The sequence below is a fragment of the Prosopis cineraria genome, unplaced genomic scaffold (genome assembly GCF_029017545.1).
Source record: "Prosopis cineraria cultivar Desert tree isolate PC_DT_omini unplaced genomic scaffold, ASM2901754v1 PC1626, whole genome shotgun sequence".
NCBI classification, from domain to species: domain Eukaryota; kingdom Viridiplantae; phylum Streptophyta; class Magnoliopsida; order Fabales; family Fabaceae; genus Prosopis; species Prosopis cineraria.
Genome location: NW_026556951.1, coordinates 1 through 16121, shown reverse-complemented (window position 1 = coordinate 16121; position 16121 = coordinate 1). Strand labels below are relative to the sequence as shown.

At 28.3% G+C, this 16121-nt stretch overlaps 1 protein-coding gene across 2 annotated transcripts; it reads right to left on the bottom strand.

Moving 5' to 3' along the window:
* Positions 1 to 10595: 10595 nt before the first annotated feature.
* LOC129300511 (Golgi SNAP receptor complex member 1-1-like) lies at positions 10596 to 13885 on the bottom strand. Of its 2 annotated transcripts, XM_054939081.1 has the most exons (6): positions 13738 to 13885; positions 12767 to 13006; positions 12005 to 12172; positions 11727 to 11800; positions 11045 to 11158; positions 10652 to 10792 (listed from the first exon to the last, which is right to left on the bottom strand). In XM_054939081.1, the coding sequence occupies exons 1-6, from the start codon at positions 13774 to 13776 to the stop codon at positions 10789 to 10791; spliced, it is 639 nt and encodes a 212-aa protein (XP_054795056.1). In that variant the 5' UTR covers positions 13777 to 13885; the 3' UTR covers positions 10652 to 10788. The 2 variants fall into 2 exon arrangements, with proteins under 2 accessions (XP_054795055.1, XP_054795056.1); XM_054939080.1 differs by lacking the exon at positions 11727 to 11800 and having other exon boundaries at positions 10596 to 10792.
* Between the last annotated feature and the right edge of the window lie 2236 nt (positions 13886 to 16121).

Below are 16121 nucleotides of genomic sequence, written 5' to 3'. Positions count from 1 at the left end.
TGTTATGAGAGAAAAAATTACCTTGATCCTTAAAAAATAGAAATTTAATAATGTTACACATGCAGTACTCCTTAAAAAAGTCCAACTTAAACCTCAACTATATTCCCAATAAGCGGGGATTTTAGATTTCTCTTCACCAATCATCAAGAGAGTCAATAGAAATTTACACACTGATGATTGGAACTCACACCCTTGCAAAATATAAGCTACATCATTTTCACTTGGACAAACCCTCATTAACTAAAAGTAGTAAGCCTTCAAATGTAAATAATCTTTAGAACTATAGGATATAATTGATGGCATATTAAAAGGTTTGAAAGCATCATTATTATTTATGAAGATATTAAATCAACGACGTACAATAAACGTTAAGCATGACAAGTGAAGCTATAGCTAGCACACAGAACAATGAATAAAGTCCACCAACTAACTTGTTTGCCGACAACCTGATATATCCTATGCATCTTACGTTCAATATAAACGACAAACAAGGTCTTGTGTTTGATCATCACATGAGACCTTGATCATCTTGTTGCTTCAGAATTTGTCACCTAATCCCAATCACACACCCAAATGATAGGTCCGAATGTTTTAGTTCAAGTGTTGCTTTCTTGTTTCATACTCAAAAATTGATGGTTCCTCCACACTTTAGTGGTCTCCCAACAAAAAAATAAAAAAATAAAATAAAATTGTTTAATGCTTATGACTGAGCCATCTTACCTCTAACTCTATTTGACAACCAAACCAACCTAAGTCCTAAACTATGTTAATAACAAACATTAATGCATATATGTTCATTGCTTTTATCTTGTGTCATCTCACAATGTGACTGTTGATTACCATTATTAACTGTTTCCATGACTGATTTTCAGTTACTTCTGCTTCTTAATTCTATCACAGTCTTCATGCTTTGATCCACTAAATCTGAGATTAGCTTGCAAATATCACTCTGATTTGGACACCAATGTGGTTGGTCCTCCCGCGAGATTTCTTTTAGGTAAGAAGACGACAAAAACTTAGTCTTGAACAATTTCAATTTAATCTTGATTATTAAACTTGGTTTATTATTATCATATATATTAAAAACATGTTTCCAATTAAATGGAGTGAAATGAAATTAATTTTTTTTAATCAGAATAGTTGATAATATGGGATAGTAGATGGTTCTCATCAAAAAAATTAGTTTTGAACTCATTTTAAGTAATGTTTGGATTTTGGAGTGACAGGTTTAAATTTGACTTTTATATTTGAAATTTCACATTTAATTAAATTTTATGTATCTAAAATATTTTGCTGAATAATATAAAAAAATTTAAATTCAAATATGATAAAATGAGAGAGACATGAATGAAAATGGAAAGAGAATGAGAAAGCTAGTATTCTAATATATTTTAAATCGCGAAGGGGCATAGGGGATTTAAAATTACAAAAAAAAATTCTAATAAAATATTAATTTGGATTTAAATCAAATGAAAATCAATAATCAATAAATTTTTATAAATCTAAATTATGAATTTAGTCTAAATTCAAATACAAATCGTCATATATTCAAATATTAATATTAATTTGATCTTGATTATTGAGTTTCACGTATTAAAAACACATATCTGTAAATGAGTGGAAATTAGGATTCAATTTTTTTTATGACAATAGATGATAATGTCAGATTTTGGATCTTCATAGATTTGGAGTGATATGACCCTTTTTTTTTAAATTGAATATTTAGTATTTTGTCACAGTCAAATTATAATATCAGTCCAATGAGATGGTACTCTCAATTCTTTTTATCCACAAAATTTAAACACACAACCTTACTCATGCAATATTTCACTGGACCTAATAACAACTACTAAATTATATTTGCCTTTTTTTTTTCAAATATTAACATGTACTCCTTTTTAAAAAGTCATTTTGTAAAAATCTTATCTAATCTAAAATATAAAATATTAGATATTTTTATATTAATTTTTTAAATTATATCACTACTTCATTTATTATTTTTTTAAAAATAAATTAAAATTTTTAATTATTATTATCAATACTCTTATATAGAGTATTTAATGAAGGTATAAATAAAAAAAATGTGGACATTTTTAAAAATTTAAAATTTAAACTAACATTTTCATAAATTATTAATTAATTAATTATGACTTATATTGTAGTTTGAAAAGAGTAATTGATTACCATAAAAAAATTTATGAAAATTTGAAAGAGTAATTAACATTATAATTTAAGACGGTTTTTGATAAATGATGTGATAAGAATCGGAGAGGGGGAATGTGCTTGTGGTGGCTTGATTTCACTTGGCTTGCATCACTTGATAATATAACTATGACTCATATTGTGTTTTGAAAAGAGTAATTGATTATCATAAAAAAATTTATAAAAATTTGAAGAGTAATTAACATTATAATCTAAGATGATTTTTGATAAATATGTGATAGGAATAGGGGAGGGGAGGATGTGCCTGTCTGCGGCTTGATTTCACATGGCTTGCCTCACCTGATAGTAGAGAGCAACGCACAGAAGATTGTCCATTTCTTCAACAGCACATGGGTCAGAGTCTGAGTCATCACCAACACCATTTTCGTTCACTATCAATCATAATTATGACCCCAAAACCCATGAATTTAACTCAACAATTTCGTGGTAATTTTCATTCCCTCTCCTCATTTTTTTTAAGTTGCATTTAGATTTTACTGTACTTCTTTTAATCATAAGACACCTCTAACTACTTTACAAGAATCAAAAAGAGATGATTAAATTATTAATTTTATTTAAAAATATAATAAAATTTTAATTTTACTTATATTTAATTTTTTAAAAAAGATTTGCATTATGTTCTCTGTCACAATAATGAGTTCCCGTAATATTAAAAAAAATATAATACATGCTCCATCAAGTACTTTATATTAATTAAAGACTAAAAAACCTTTTTAGGAGGCACCCTGTAATAAAGAACAAAGAGGAGTGTGTGTGTGGTATCATCTTCCAAATTCAAGTGTCTGTGAGTTCCAATCCAAGAACAAAAACCTCAGATTATTATAACGTAAATGCATTTTAAGTATCTGAAACATTACAAAATATTGTGGGAACGTCTCTTTATGTACGACTTCAAATTACAGCTTGGCATTATTACATACACTGCAATGCCGATCAGATACAATAGTGTGTATGTTCATAGTCTGGGGACAAGTCAAGTTGATGCTGTTCCTCTGTGACAGGCCTTGGAGAGAAACTTTGGAATAATCCCAGAAGTAAAGAAGAGATGATGATTCAGATTCTGTAGTCCAAGCATGGTTGGCTCTGAATAACAATAATGGAGGCTTCTGGAAACGTGGTGGTTGAAAACAGAAGAAAGAGGAAGAGAAGAAGAAGAAGAAGGCTTGCGAATCATGGAATGGGCCTGAATCCCAAGTGGTCTGTTATGGGAGAAGCCATGCAAAGGAAGAGAAGCCATACATGAATGATAATACCTTCGTCCAAAATCTGCAGAAAACATGTGAAGCATAATCTCCAACGTTGTTGTTGTTGTTGTTGTTGTTGTGTCCTCTTTTTGCCAGAGTTCTCCACGCTTGTGCGCGTTTTGGTGTCCTCCTAGTGCCTGCGAGCAATAGAATTTTCTGTGACAGTATTGCAGGAGAAGATCCTGCCATGGGGAGATTCAGATTGTGAGGATTGATTAGAGAGAGTTAGATCCAACACAAGACGAGGAGGGGATGACGAAGATGAACTAGGTTGTGGGTGATGCTGCTGTTGATCCTCTGTTTCTGTCTGTTTTGGGTCTTGTCTGTTGTTTGGCTATCCATTATTGAAGAAATAGTCTCTGCAAAATCAGCTCATGTACGATGATGATGATGGTAGAGTTGGAAGCTGAACAGCAAGAAAGATGAAGAATTGTGAGAGATGGATGTGATAATAGTAAATGCAGTAAATGCTCTGTGCTATGATTTGTGAAGTAGATATCATTATTCTGCATTTCAAGGTCTTTTTATAGCAACGCCTAAGAGCGTCATTGTCAGCATCTAATGTCTTTGATCAAGTACGCTCATCGTTAAGGCTCTGTTTGGTATTGATTCCACCAAGTTTTTTTTTTTTTTCTTTTCTCCAAGACGAAACCCCCAAAAAACAAAACAGATAAAAGTTCAGTTTTTATATACATATACATATATATATATATATTTGTTATGAGGGTTTTTTCTTATATGGCTATTTGATTAGATCAACTTTAAATATTTTCAGATTTAATTGAAATAGTTCTTTAAAAAATGTCATTTTATATTTATACAGACCGTTTCAACCTAAGATTTCATATTTAAACGCTAATATACAACCCCTCCCACTCTGACTGACAATCTAAACATAGGTAGTAAGGGAATTTTCTGTTGTCCTGAAATTTGTATGAGTTATCATTCTAATTTTAATAGACCAAAAATACTCCTATTTTCAATTCTTTGTCTTGGTATTCTAGGAAATTTGAATAACGCTTCAAGTTTAAAAATTTGTAAAATACCAACACTCAAAAAGAAGGAGAATTACTTGAAACTCCCCACAATAAATTTAAATATTACTCAAACTTACAAAGAAAAATGATAATAAGTAATTCTCATTTCCATTTATTAAATTGTGATAAATATATCTGTGAAAACTTGTAGGTAATTTTTTTAAAAAAAAAAAATACAAGGCTAGCGCACAACCGTTATATGTTTGTGGCGTGCGCAAGCGCATGTAAATCACCTGCGTAGTATATATCATATGGCATCAAATGTATGTCATATGGCATCAACACGTGGTTATTATAATTGCCACCGACAAATTCAGTACAATTTGCATATACACATTGTTTTCCATCTTTATTGGAGAAAATGTAATGGAATGATTTATTAACAATCTTCTTGGTTTTTTTTTTTTTACCATTTGTATTGTTTGCATATGAAAAATGATGGAAAAATCTCCCCCCCCCCAAAAAAAAAAAATTCTTTGATGAGCAAAGACGTTGCCAATGCCAATAGCAAGCAAACACTTATTCACCAACACGTAGTAATTTAGTTGACTGAAAAGGACTCAATTTCTTCTAGCAAGGCCAAATGATATGTTATCAATCATCAAGCCAACAGAGATTGACCGCTTAATAAAAATCAAATAAATCAATGGGTTCATGACTCATAAGATCATAAATTTAAATTTCACTATGAATATAAAATTATTGTTGGCAAGCAATTTGTAAGTACCTTGTGCATTCTTTAAGCTCAAAGAGATATATCTTGACTCTAAAAAGCTTCAACGACCTAATTCATTTTAAACGTTTATTTATAAAAAAAAATCAAATGTTTATACTCCATTCGTTCAAAAATATAAAGCATTTTTTTGAAGAATTGAATGTTTAAAAAATGTATCGTATTTTTAGTCTTTCGAAATATAATACATTACCTTGTTTTTCAAAAAGTATTCCTATTGATAAATGACTTTATATTTATTATAGGGTATTTAATGGAGGTAAATATAAAAGATAGGGTTAATTTAAAAATAGGTAATTATTTTATTAGAGGTGAGATTCAATTAAAAATATATTATTTTTTAACGGGAAAAGTATTTATATATAAAAAAGATATCCTTATTTTCTCTCTCTGAAAATATTATATTTGCAAGCTCTATCTCTCTATTTCTCTCCTTTTTTTTTTCATAGTGGGAGTTACAAGGCAGTGCTTAAAACTTAAAAACGGGTGTCTACATATATACTCCCTCCTTTTAAAAATATAAAGCATTTTTTAATTGAATCTCACCTTTCAATAAAGTAGTTACCTACTTTCAAACTAACCAATATTTTTATATAAATATATATCCTATAAATACTTTACAATAAATATAAAGTCATAATTAATAGGGATTACTTTTAAGAAAAAGACAATAATTATACCTTAAAGATTTAAAAATGTTTTATATTTTAAAACATCTAACTTTTTTAAAAAATGCTCTATATTTTTAAACGAAGAGTTGAGATATATAAAACTTAAAAAAAATTGAGCACTATCATATAGGCCTAGTGATCCAATTATTGATGAGGAGGAACACAACTAATTGACATTGAATTGGACAATGTAATTTATTTTAAGTGCAAGCCACCAAACCGTAATTCCAATAGTAATAAGGAGATGAGTTGAGTCGAATTAATTAAGTGCTTACTTTTTTGTGTACAATCAAAGAATCTACGAGGAGGAACAACAATGTACGAATTTTGATAGCCGCATAATTAATTTTCCTCCTCTTACTTTTACATTTCAAATTAGTGTAGTTTTATTCAAACGGTTATCTGTTATTTTCTTGAAACACAATTTTTCTTTTTTTTTGTTGTATGTTTTTCTGTGTTTTTTGTTATTTTCATTTCTTTAACAATAACTATAACTCCTACATTCTGTCAAATTGGTCTATCTTGTTACATAGTTTGTTTTCACCAATCGGCTTGTCTTTATGGTTCTTTACTTTGGTACTCGTCAAATTTTACTTTACCAAGTCTTAGCTACGTGGTTTTTTAATAGTTTTTTGATAGTTTTTTAATGAAAAAACATTACTTTAATTCTTACATTTTATTCAAATTTATTATAAATTCTTAATTTATTTTATATTTCAGGTCCATACACTCTACTGTACTACTGATCCGCGCTACATTTTTTAAAGAGATATTGATGTAATACAATTAATATTAATAATGCTGACATGTTAATTAACATTATTTATTTGGTACTTACATGTTAAGCTATAAATTTTTAATAAGAAATAATTTAAAAGAAAAGCTTATGCATGAAAATTTGTGTGTTTTGTTGATCATTTAAAAAGTCCATGTTAGCCTTGCTATTTCATCTTATGTAGCCTTTTTTGAATATTTACTTATTAAAAAAATGTCATGTCAGTATCAATTGACACGTAAATATAAAATTAATAATGTAATTGATATATTAACATTATTAATATTGTTTGTACTACATTAACATCTCTTTAAAATTAAGACCTAATGTTGCAAATAGAGAAAAATGTAGGAACTTGGAGCATGGAAAATAAAGTATGAGGAGCTACACTAAAAATTAAATAAGATGTAGGGACCAAAAATAACATTTTTTTCATTTTAATATATAAGGCCACAAGCAAACCGTAGGAACAAAATAAAAAATTTAGATTATTTTTTTCAATAATCTTTGCTATTCCAAAGATTATTTTGCTAATTGTTTAATGCATAATTTTTTTAAATAAATTCTATTAAGGTAATTCTTAAAAAAAACTTTGAATTTAGATGTGGGGAGATTCGGATTTAGAGTTTGATTTGATTTAAATTCAAATACATTTTTTATCATAATTCTTTTATAATTTCATATAATTATTTATTTGATGTCCATTTCTTCTTTTTCATTTTCCATCTCCCTCCTTCATTGTCTTGAATTTGAAAATTTGTTTACTGTTTAAATAAAGAAATTTAAATGTATAAAATTTTAGATGAGATTTTAAATTTAAAATCCAAATTCAAATAAACTAATTCAAACACTACATAAAAGTAAAACTTTAATTGAACTCATTAATATATGTGAAGTTGTTAACAACTACTGATAGTAAGGATCAGAAAGAATACTATTAGGTTACCAATTTTTTTTAACCTTAAGCTATTGGTGGATTAATTACAATTATCTTCAACTTCAAAGTAAAGTTAGTTAATTACTTAGATATATGTTCTGGTGGAATTTCCTTTTTTTTGGCAAAAGGTTGGGGGCAAGCTAGCTTGAGATGCCAACTAATTTTTTTCTAATAGTGTGGCTATAATTATACAAACTCTCTCTCTCTCTCTCTCTCTCTCTCTCTCTCTGAGATATCATTTATAAATTACTTTTATATTTTTTAACATATAAAAAAAATTAAACTTATTAATTTTGACTAAAATTTAGATAAATTTTTTACTTGGCCCATATTAAATACTCCTACATCATGTATATTAGTCAACTTCTACAAATATAATTTGGCCTACTTTATAAGTCATTATTTAATGAAATTGTTTTGTTTTAATTAAAATTTTTAAATTATCCTTAAAATAGAAGAGAGAAAGACAAAAAATAATATTATTTATTTGTTTGCTTTTTTCCTTTTGGATTATATTTAAAAATTTATTTACTTTTATCTTTATATTTTTATTGTATTGATATTAATGAGATTAATAAAAATGACTTATAAATATAACTGAAGAGAGTAAACGTTAAAAAAAGTTTTTAAAACTTTCCTATGTCAAATTAAATATGAGTAAGGTGAAAAACTTGCAATAAATAATCAATATACTACCTTATCAAGGAGATCACAAAATCTCTCTTTCAATTGCTTTATAAATATGACTATAGTTTAGAGTGATTAATATTGCAATTTTTTTTTAATGGTTATTACTTTTCCTCATGTTAGATCACAAACTTCAATGATTCCGTGGTGACGAAGAATAAATAATCCTTTGACTTGTGTTTCAGATTAACTCTAATAAATAATCCCTTGATAATTCTGAAAATTAATTATAAAAAAAGTTTTTAAAAAATAAAAAGTGAGAATAAAAATCTAAATCTACTATTTCATTTCTTTTTCTTTTGTCTCTCTCTCCAAATAACCAAATAGGTCCCTCCAATTGTTTTTATATAATCTTGTTAACAAATGTTTTTAGATTAGAAAATTAGTAAAAATAGTTAAAATTTGTTGAATTAAATTTTTTCCCGAATTATTCAAAATTACCCTCAATCAAATTAAAGCTATTTCTTAAACTAATAGTAAAAAATGAAAAGACGAGTATTTTTTTTTGAAGATGAATCATAAATTAAACTTTATAGAAGACCGTATATTAAGAAGCAATAGGTAGAGTTTTTAAATAAAAATAAAAGGAAGATTAAAGACATTATCTACTCAATTTTGTGAATATAAAAAAATGATAATAAAATCTTTTTAAATTATGTAAATAATAATTTGATCTCTTAAAATGCTATAATAGCAATGAACCTTCAAATTATGTAAATGACAATTGGATCTTTCGAAATGCTATAATAGCAATAAAGTTTCTAGGGACTTCTATGTTATTAACCTTTTTAGGAAAAAAATTATTTTACCCTTATTGAAAATAATAAGAGCCAATCACAACTTTTATTTAAAAAAATTACAACTTTTTTTTCTGTAAATCACAAAAAATAAATAAAAAATTATAATTTATCAAATGTAATTTCTGTTATTAAAAAATAAGCTTCAATTATAAATTTTGTTCTATAAATCACAAAAATTTAACAAAAAATCATAATTTATTAAGTGTAACTTCTATTATTAAAAATAAGTTTTTTAAAATAACAAACACCATTTATAATTTTTGTTTAAATAATCACAATTTTTTTTCAAAAATAACAAGAATTAAATAGGAAATTATAATTTGTCAACAGAGTAAAATAATTTTTTCCTAAAAATTTATTGACAAGTAAAGAGGTTTCTAAGAATTTTATTGATATTATGACATTTGATGTATCAACTTATTATTTATATAATTCAGAGGGATTTGTTGTCATTTTCCCAATATAAAATGTACGGTTGACTGGCCACTTTTTATTTTTATTTTTTATTGAATAGCCACTTTTAAACATAACCCACATGCTATAGAATGATTAGAAGTGGCCACCTTCATTATGATGTAAGAATGACGGGTATAAATATAATAGATATTATATATACACCTCAATGTATTATATACTCTCTCCAATTCTCATCCCTAATTTTAAGTCACGATTTTTAGGATAGTGGTCTCCTTAATTGTAAGATACTTTACAAAGTTTTAAGAGTACTTAATATTTTCCCCCTAGAATGCTCCTGAAAAAAATGATAACATGACATAACCAGATTCTTAATAAAGAAGCAAAATTGGAAAGATGTAATATATATATATTTGTTATCCAAAATATCTTCACAATCACAACCGCAAGATTAATGCCTTAAAAAATTAGAGAGTTATTTAAGAAATTGTTCCTTTTCAAGATATACTTTTCCATGCTCATCTTCAAAACTAAAACCTTAGAATGATATTAAAGAGTCCAAAATGCTACCATCTATGCCACACCTACTCAATAATAAATTTATATATTTTTTATATTTTTTATATCTTTATTTGAGAACAAAACTGGAAAGAAAAATTTAGACATCAACTAAACCATTTTCTTGTTATTTATATTGTATAAATTATCTTATAATTAGAGGCAAAAGGAGAAATTAAAAAAACAATAATTTATTTTAATGTTCTAACCAAGTTTAACTTGGTATCAATATTTGTAGATATTACATATCTTCAATTTTGTGTAATGAAAAATTGACGCGTTTCTTACTTTCTAAGCAAGGTATAATAACTCTTGATTTAGTGATAAATATTTGATTCAACAAGGGACCATGAAGATATTTTAAAGAATACTAACAAATTTTTATATCTTTGTGAAACTTCTGGCATGAGTAACCCTTCCATCTCTACAAAAACATTACACTTTCAGCTACAGGGTTGATGAACAACACACCACTAAGTACTAAAACAACCAAAAAAAAAAAAAGACCAAAAAAAGATAATACAAACGATTGATCCCAAGCAATCAGCTGAATTTTCAACAGTTACAACACAAGCAGCCACCAAAAGAACAGAACACTCTCATTTGGTCAACCAGTATATGAAAATGAGGAATGTGCATACTGATGCAACAAGGGAAAGTATGATCGTATCCATTGACTTCTTTCGCTTTATCGCCGACAGAATGGTATTTACCTGAAACATCAGTGTGACAGGCACATCAAACAGCGTAAAAAACATGGATATGGGGCACAAATTGCAAACACAACAAAATCAAAGACTTAGACGTTATGCCTAATGCAAGTATCTGACAGGGTTGTTCATAATGACAGTTTAGTTTTTTAAGCATTTGCGCTTCATAGATTCTTTCTTTGCCTAGGTAAAAGGCATCAGAAGAGAGAATTTCAAAATGATTCAAACACCAAAAACTATATCTATAAGGCATACCGTTGGAAGGCGACTGCTGACATTACTGAGCTTTGAATTGATTCCACCAAAAGTCGAACGTTGGGTGACAAGTGCACCAAGTGTGGCTTGTGCTTGTGAAATAACATTGTCCATCTGCAGCACAGGGATAAGCAGAAGAATTCAAAACAAGACAGTACAAGTTGAAGATACCAGAAATATCGGGCCCCCCTGAGAATTCATGTGACAGCATTTCCATACGACCCTGGAAAAACATTTTAAACATCCATACTAGCACACAGAAGAAAGGGCCCTACTATTTCTTCAAGATGACTGACGTTAAAGTTACTAGCTCAATCTCCACAAAAATCTTAAAAGGCTAGGTTACTGTTTTCCCCTTCACTATAGATACACTGGCATTCATTTTTCCCTTTTGTTCATTGAAGGGGAAAAGAACATACAGTGTTGATAGAGTTTAATTTCACTGCCAGTATTGTCCAAAACTGAATTTTCCCTATTTGTCAAACCAGCAAACATGCCTACAAGCAGCTGTTCCTCCTTAGTCCTTACAAGATTTTTTTTTTTTTTTTAACTTCCTATAATTCTATAAGCAGCAAGATTACTTGCCATTACTTACAAATGAAATTTCAAGCAAAAACCTTACTATAAACCATCTCTTCTCATAAAAACTTTCAGTATCTGATCACACAAAGAATCAGATTACCTTTCTTTCTTTCTTTTTGAGCATGCTGGGACTGAAACAAATTTCTTCTTAATTCTCATCAAAACCCCTACAATCTTGCAAGATCAAATCTGTGGTTTGAGTAATTGTGTTAAATCCCTAGACCAACTTCCTAAGCAAACAGATTCGCCAATACTCAGGCCAAAAGCAAGAATCACATATTATACAAAATTAAAGAATTCCACTGAGAAGAACTGATGAAAAAAATTAAGATAACGGCTAATATCAGAAAATCCAAGTAACTGTTTCATATGACAGACCTGTCCTGTACTTCTGCTGATAGAAGCATGCTCCTTTAGTAGTGCTTGCTCTGCAGAACCTCCACCCTCTTCCAAGTCCAATCTTGTCCTATCAAACTCTTTAAAATCCTCAAGGAGTGAAGCGTGCTCCTGCTTAGCTCTGAGGCTAGATCGGAGACGATAAAACTCCTGCAGTTAAAAAATATCTAACAACAGGTTGGTATGCAGCAGGTCTAACACCAGTTAAAAATTTTCATATGGTTGAAAACGAAAAATTTATGAAAATTAATTTAATAAATAGTAAGGTACAAAATTAATTTCACCTATCCTTTATCATAACACCCGAGCAAAAAAAAAAAAAAAACAAAAAAACAAACAAAACAAAACAAAACAAAATAAAAACAAAAACAAAATTAAACAGAGGCTCAAAAAGAATGGACACTCAGCACTGAGCATTGGTTGACCTGAATATTTATTTCACTGATCAAAAGATTAAGATTCTTGCATGAAATAACCACCCACTTGTTGTATGTTTGATTGTAGGAAACAAAATCACTTCGAAATTCATTTTTCAAAAGTTAGATCGTTTATTACCCTAAGCCTGAGACACTGAATTTAAATTTACCTTTTAATTTCAATCCATTCCACTTGGAGGAATGAGACCTTTGCACCAGGGTGCATATCAAATATCTATCCCATGTTTACAAGCCTACTTCACTGGAACAGTTCAAATTCAAAACACCATACAAGGATAACTGCACACAAACTAACACTATAGCTTACCTGGGTGAGATCTTGAAGAATTTCTTGGTGCCTGGTCAAGGTATGAGAAACCATTTCTGTGCCACCAGATGATACCCAGGCTTGCATCTGTGAGTTCACTTGTTGGAGTTGTTTTAGTAGCCGCTCAATCCACGACTCCATATCACTCTCCGCATTATCAACTTTTGAAGAAGCTTTAGCAGAAACCAATTTACGATAAGAATTCATTTGCTCATCCAACTGAGCTTCGAGTTTTCTCGCCTGCAAAAGACCAGAGACACATTGCTGTAATCAATCATCTATTTGAAAATGCATAAAATGCATAAACAAGGTAACCGCATCAAATTCTCCTTTCAAAATCAACGCAAGAACCCTTTTAGGATGTTTGAAAACATCAAATTCCCAAAAATATATATATATATATATTTATTGCCACTGGCAGGCTTCAAGGAAACTTAATAGGGTATCTAAATAATTCAATCAATACCAAGATCACCATCAAGAGAATCAAATCCCTAAGCAAATTAGGCATCCTTCTAATTTGTCTGTCCTAAATCCGATAAAAACCGACAGTTAGCAAATCATGAACCAAAAATATAGGAACAAAATAGCCCGACGCGTTTCAAGTCTTCATGATTCGTCCGATCATGAAATATAAAACAGAACATAAACCAGAGAAAGAAAGAAGACTTCTTGTTATAAAACATGCATTGATCTGCCGCAAGAATAAGACTTAGTGAGTCCAATTCATTAACGGAAGCTTCCCTCGGCACCCAGAAATAGCTTTCCTCTATTGGAAAACAAAATTCTACAAACCAGACCAAGTCATCGTGTACAAGCTGATCTCGCGAATTCAATCACCGACAACATGAAAGAATCTTACGAACGGAAATTGCACGCCCGGGGTCTCCAAATTGCAGAAATTCAAGCCATTTGTCTAACTTAAATGCAAGAAAAAAAATAATACAGAATTCGAAGAGAGAAGATTGAACCTGTTTGCGAAGTGCGTCCCACGAACTCGGCACCTCCATGAATGAAGAAAGATGAAGAAAAACAAATGGAACAATGGAAATTTCTTACTCTCAGAATGTGGGAATGTTGGGCGTCCTCGGGGGGTGGGGATGCGATTAGGCAGTCGTTTGGCGAAAGATGACAGGCCGTCTGCTCCCCGCAGACGACGATGAACAATTTGAGATCCAACCAATAATAAAGGCTTTGGCGAGAAAAGATTTGTTTCGGTGGGTAACATCGTAACAAATAAGAATTAATATTAATTATAAATTATAATCATAATGTAATATTTACAATTTATAAAAAATATTATAGAGTAAGATACTAAATATGCCATCTACTGTTTTATTTATCTTAGTTACTTAATAAGACGCCTCTTTACTTTAAAATTAAATATGTTAATATCATTATGATTTGTAAGAATTCTAAATAATATTTCTTAATTAAATTTATATTTTGTGGAAAAAGAAAATAAAATTATATGTATTCAAAACTTCTCTGAAATTTAAAACAGTTGTTAAAATCCTCTAATTAAAATTAACCTTCTTAGCATTTTATTTTTACCATATGTTTTCATATTGTTATTTTTTTTTAATTCTTACTAATAAAAGTTGTCATATTATATTAAAAAAAAAGACATATATTAACTTATATAGCATCTAATGTAAACTAATAGTAGTTTTACAAAAATTTTGTCTATATTTTTCTATTATTATTAGCTTATATCACATGCCATGTAAGTTTAATGTTATGTGTCTTTTTTAAATATAACATGATAATTTTTATTAATAATATAATAAAAAAATAATAAGAAAATATACAGTAAAAGAAAATAAAAAATTAAAAAAGTTAATTTTAAAATTTTAAAACTAGAAAAATTGTGCAATGGCATAAAAATTTAGAAGTTTTATATATTTTTACCAATTTATAGTTACTAATATCCTATCTATCCAAAATGTGAGGACTTCAACTAGGGAAGCACTATATTTCATATTACATTCTGCCCCCAAAAAGAAGGGAAAAATAAAAGTAATGACCCGTAAACTCATAAAAAAAAAATAATTACTATTAAATTAAGATTTTTTTAAATAGAATTAATACTAAATTTGAAAATTTTAATCCTTGACGTTAATATTTCAACGAGTTCCTTGTTTGTCATCCTCCTCGTGTAACTTTGTATGATGTGGCAAGCGGTGATTGGCATTGCTTGCGTGGCAGTGGAAGGAAATGAAACTTGACTTATCCCATTATTTAAAATTGCGTGTGTTGTAAACTTAAATAGAAATAGTTTTAAAATAGAAAATAAAAAATTTAGTAAAAGAATTATTTATGAAAAATTTTATCACAAAAATGCTTTACCATATAAAAGAGATGTATCAATTTTTTTAATGTAAATTAAAAAACATGATTCTAGTATATATGAAAAATATTTATATAAAGAGAGCATTTTATGTTATTATAGTTTACGTTTTATGTATTTTTAATATTAATTTTTATTATTAACATATTCCATTAATATAATTTAATAGATATTTAAAATTATTTATTTTATAAACATATTAATATTTATTTTAAGTATAAATTATGCTCCATTGATTAATTTTTTTTTTTTGGTCCATCACTATTTGAGAACCTATTATTCGTATCAGTTTTGATCCTAAAAAACATTAGCATCTCGAGTTAGCAGATATTTTGTCTCTTAATTATTTGATCAGTAACGTCTCATGTCCTAACTTACATGTAATAATTTTGTCTTTCAAAATTTAAAAATGATGTCAAAAAAAAAGTTAACTTTAACATTTAGTTGATTGTAAAAAATTACAAAAAATATTTCAAAAAATTATAAAAAAAATGACCCATTAAATATAACATGGTATCCTATAAGAAAATTAATGTAAATTAAGTCCTTTAAGTACATATTAAAAATAGAGCAAAACAAATCTTAATTCTTACCTACTTAAAAAGCCAAAAATATAATTTGACCAACCAATATTTTTAGATTTACTCCCTCCATTAAAAAAGATTAAAGCATTTTTTGAGGAGTTAAGATATTAAAAAATATAAGACATTTTTAGTTTTTCGAGGGTGTAATCACCATTTTTTTTCAAAAATGCCCTTATTGATACAACTTTATATTACTGTAGGGTGTTTATAGGGGTGGTAAAATGAAAAAGATGGGTTAGTTGAAAAATAGGTAACTACTTTCAGGCTGGTGAAATTCAGTTAAAAATGTTTTATATTTTGAACTGAGAGAGTAATTGATATTAATTTTTCTGTAAGGTATTATTTGCAACTTTGTAGATGATTTTTTTTATTTTTTAAGTTTTTTTTTTGTAATTTTCAATCAATTAAAGACAAAAGTCAA

Bases quoted from the DNA above. Each gene is read 5' to 3' on its own strand.
- LOC129300511 (XM_054939080.1), bottom strand. From the start codon at position 13,776: ATGGAGGTGCCGAGTTCGTGGGACGCACTTCGCAAACAG. The intron at 13,007-13,737 runs GTTCAATCTTCT...GGTCTTTTGCAG, and splicing joins GGGACGCACTTCGCAAACAG to GCGAGAAAACTCGAAGCTCA. The intron at 11,159-12,004 runs GTCTGTCATATG...CCTGTGCTGCAG, and splicing joins TCAGCAGAAGTACAGGACAG to ATGGACAATGTTATTTCACA.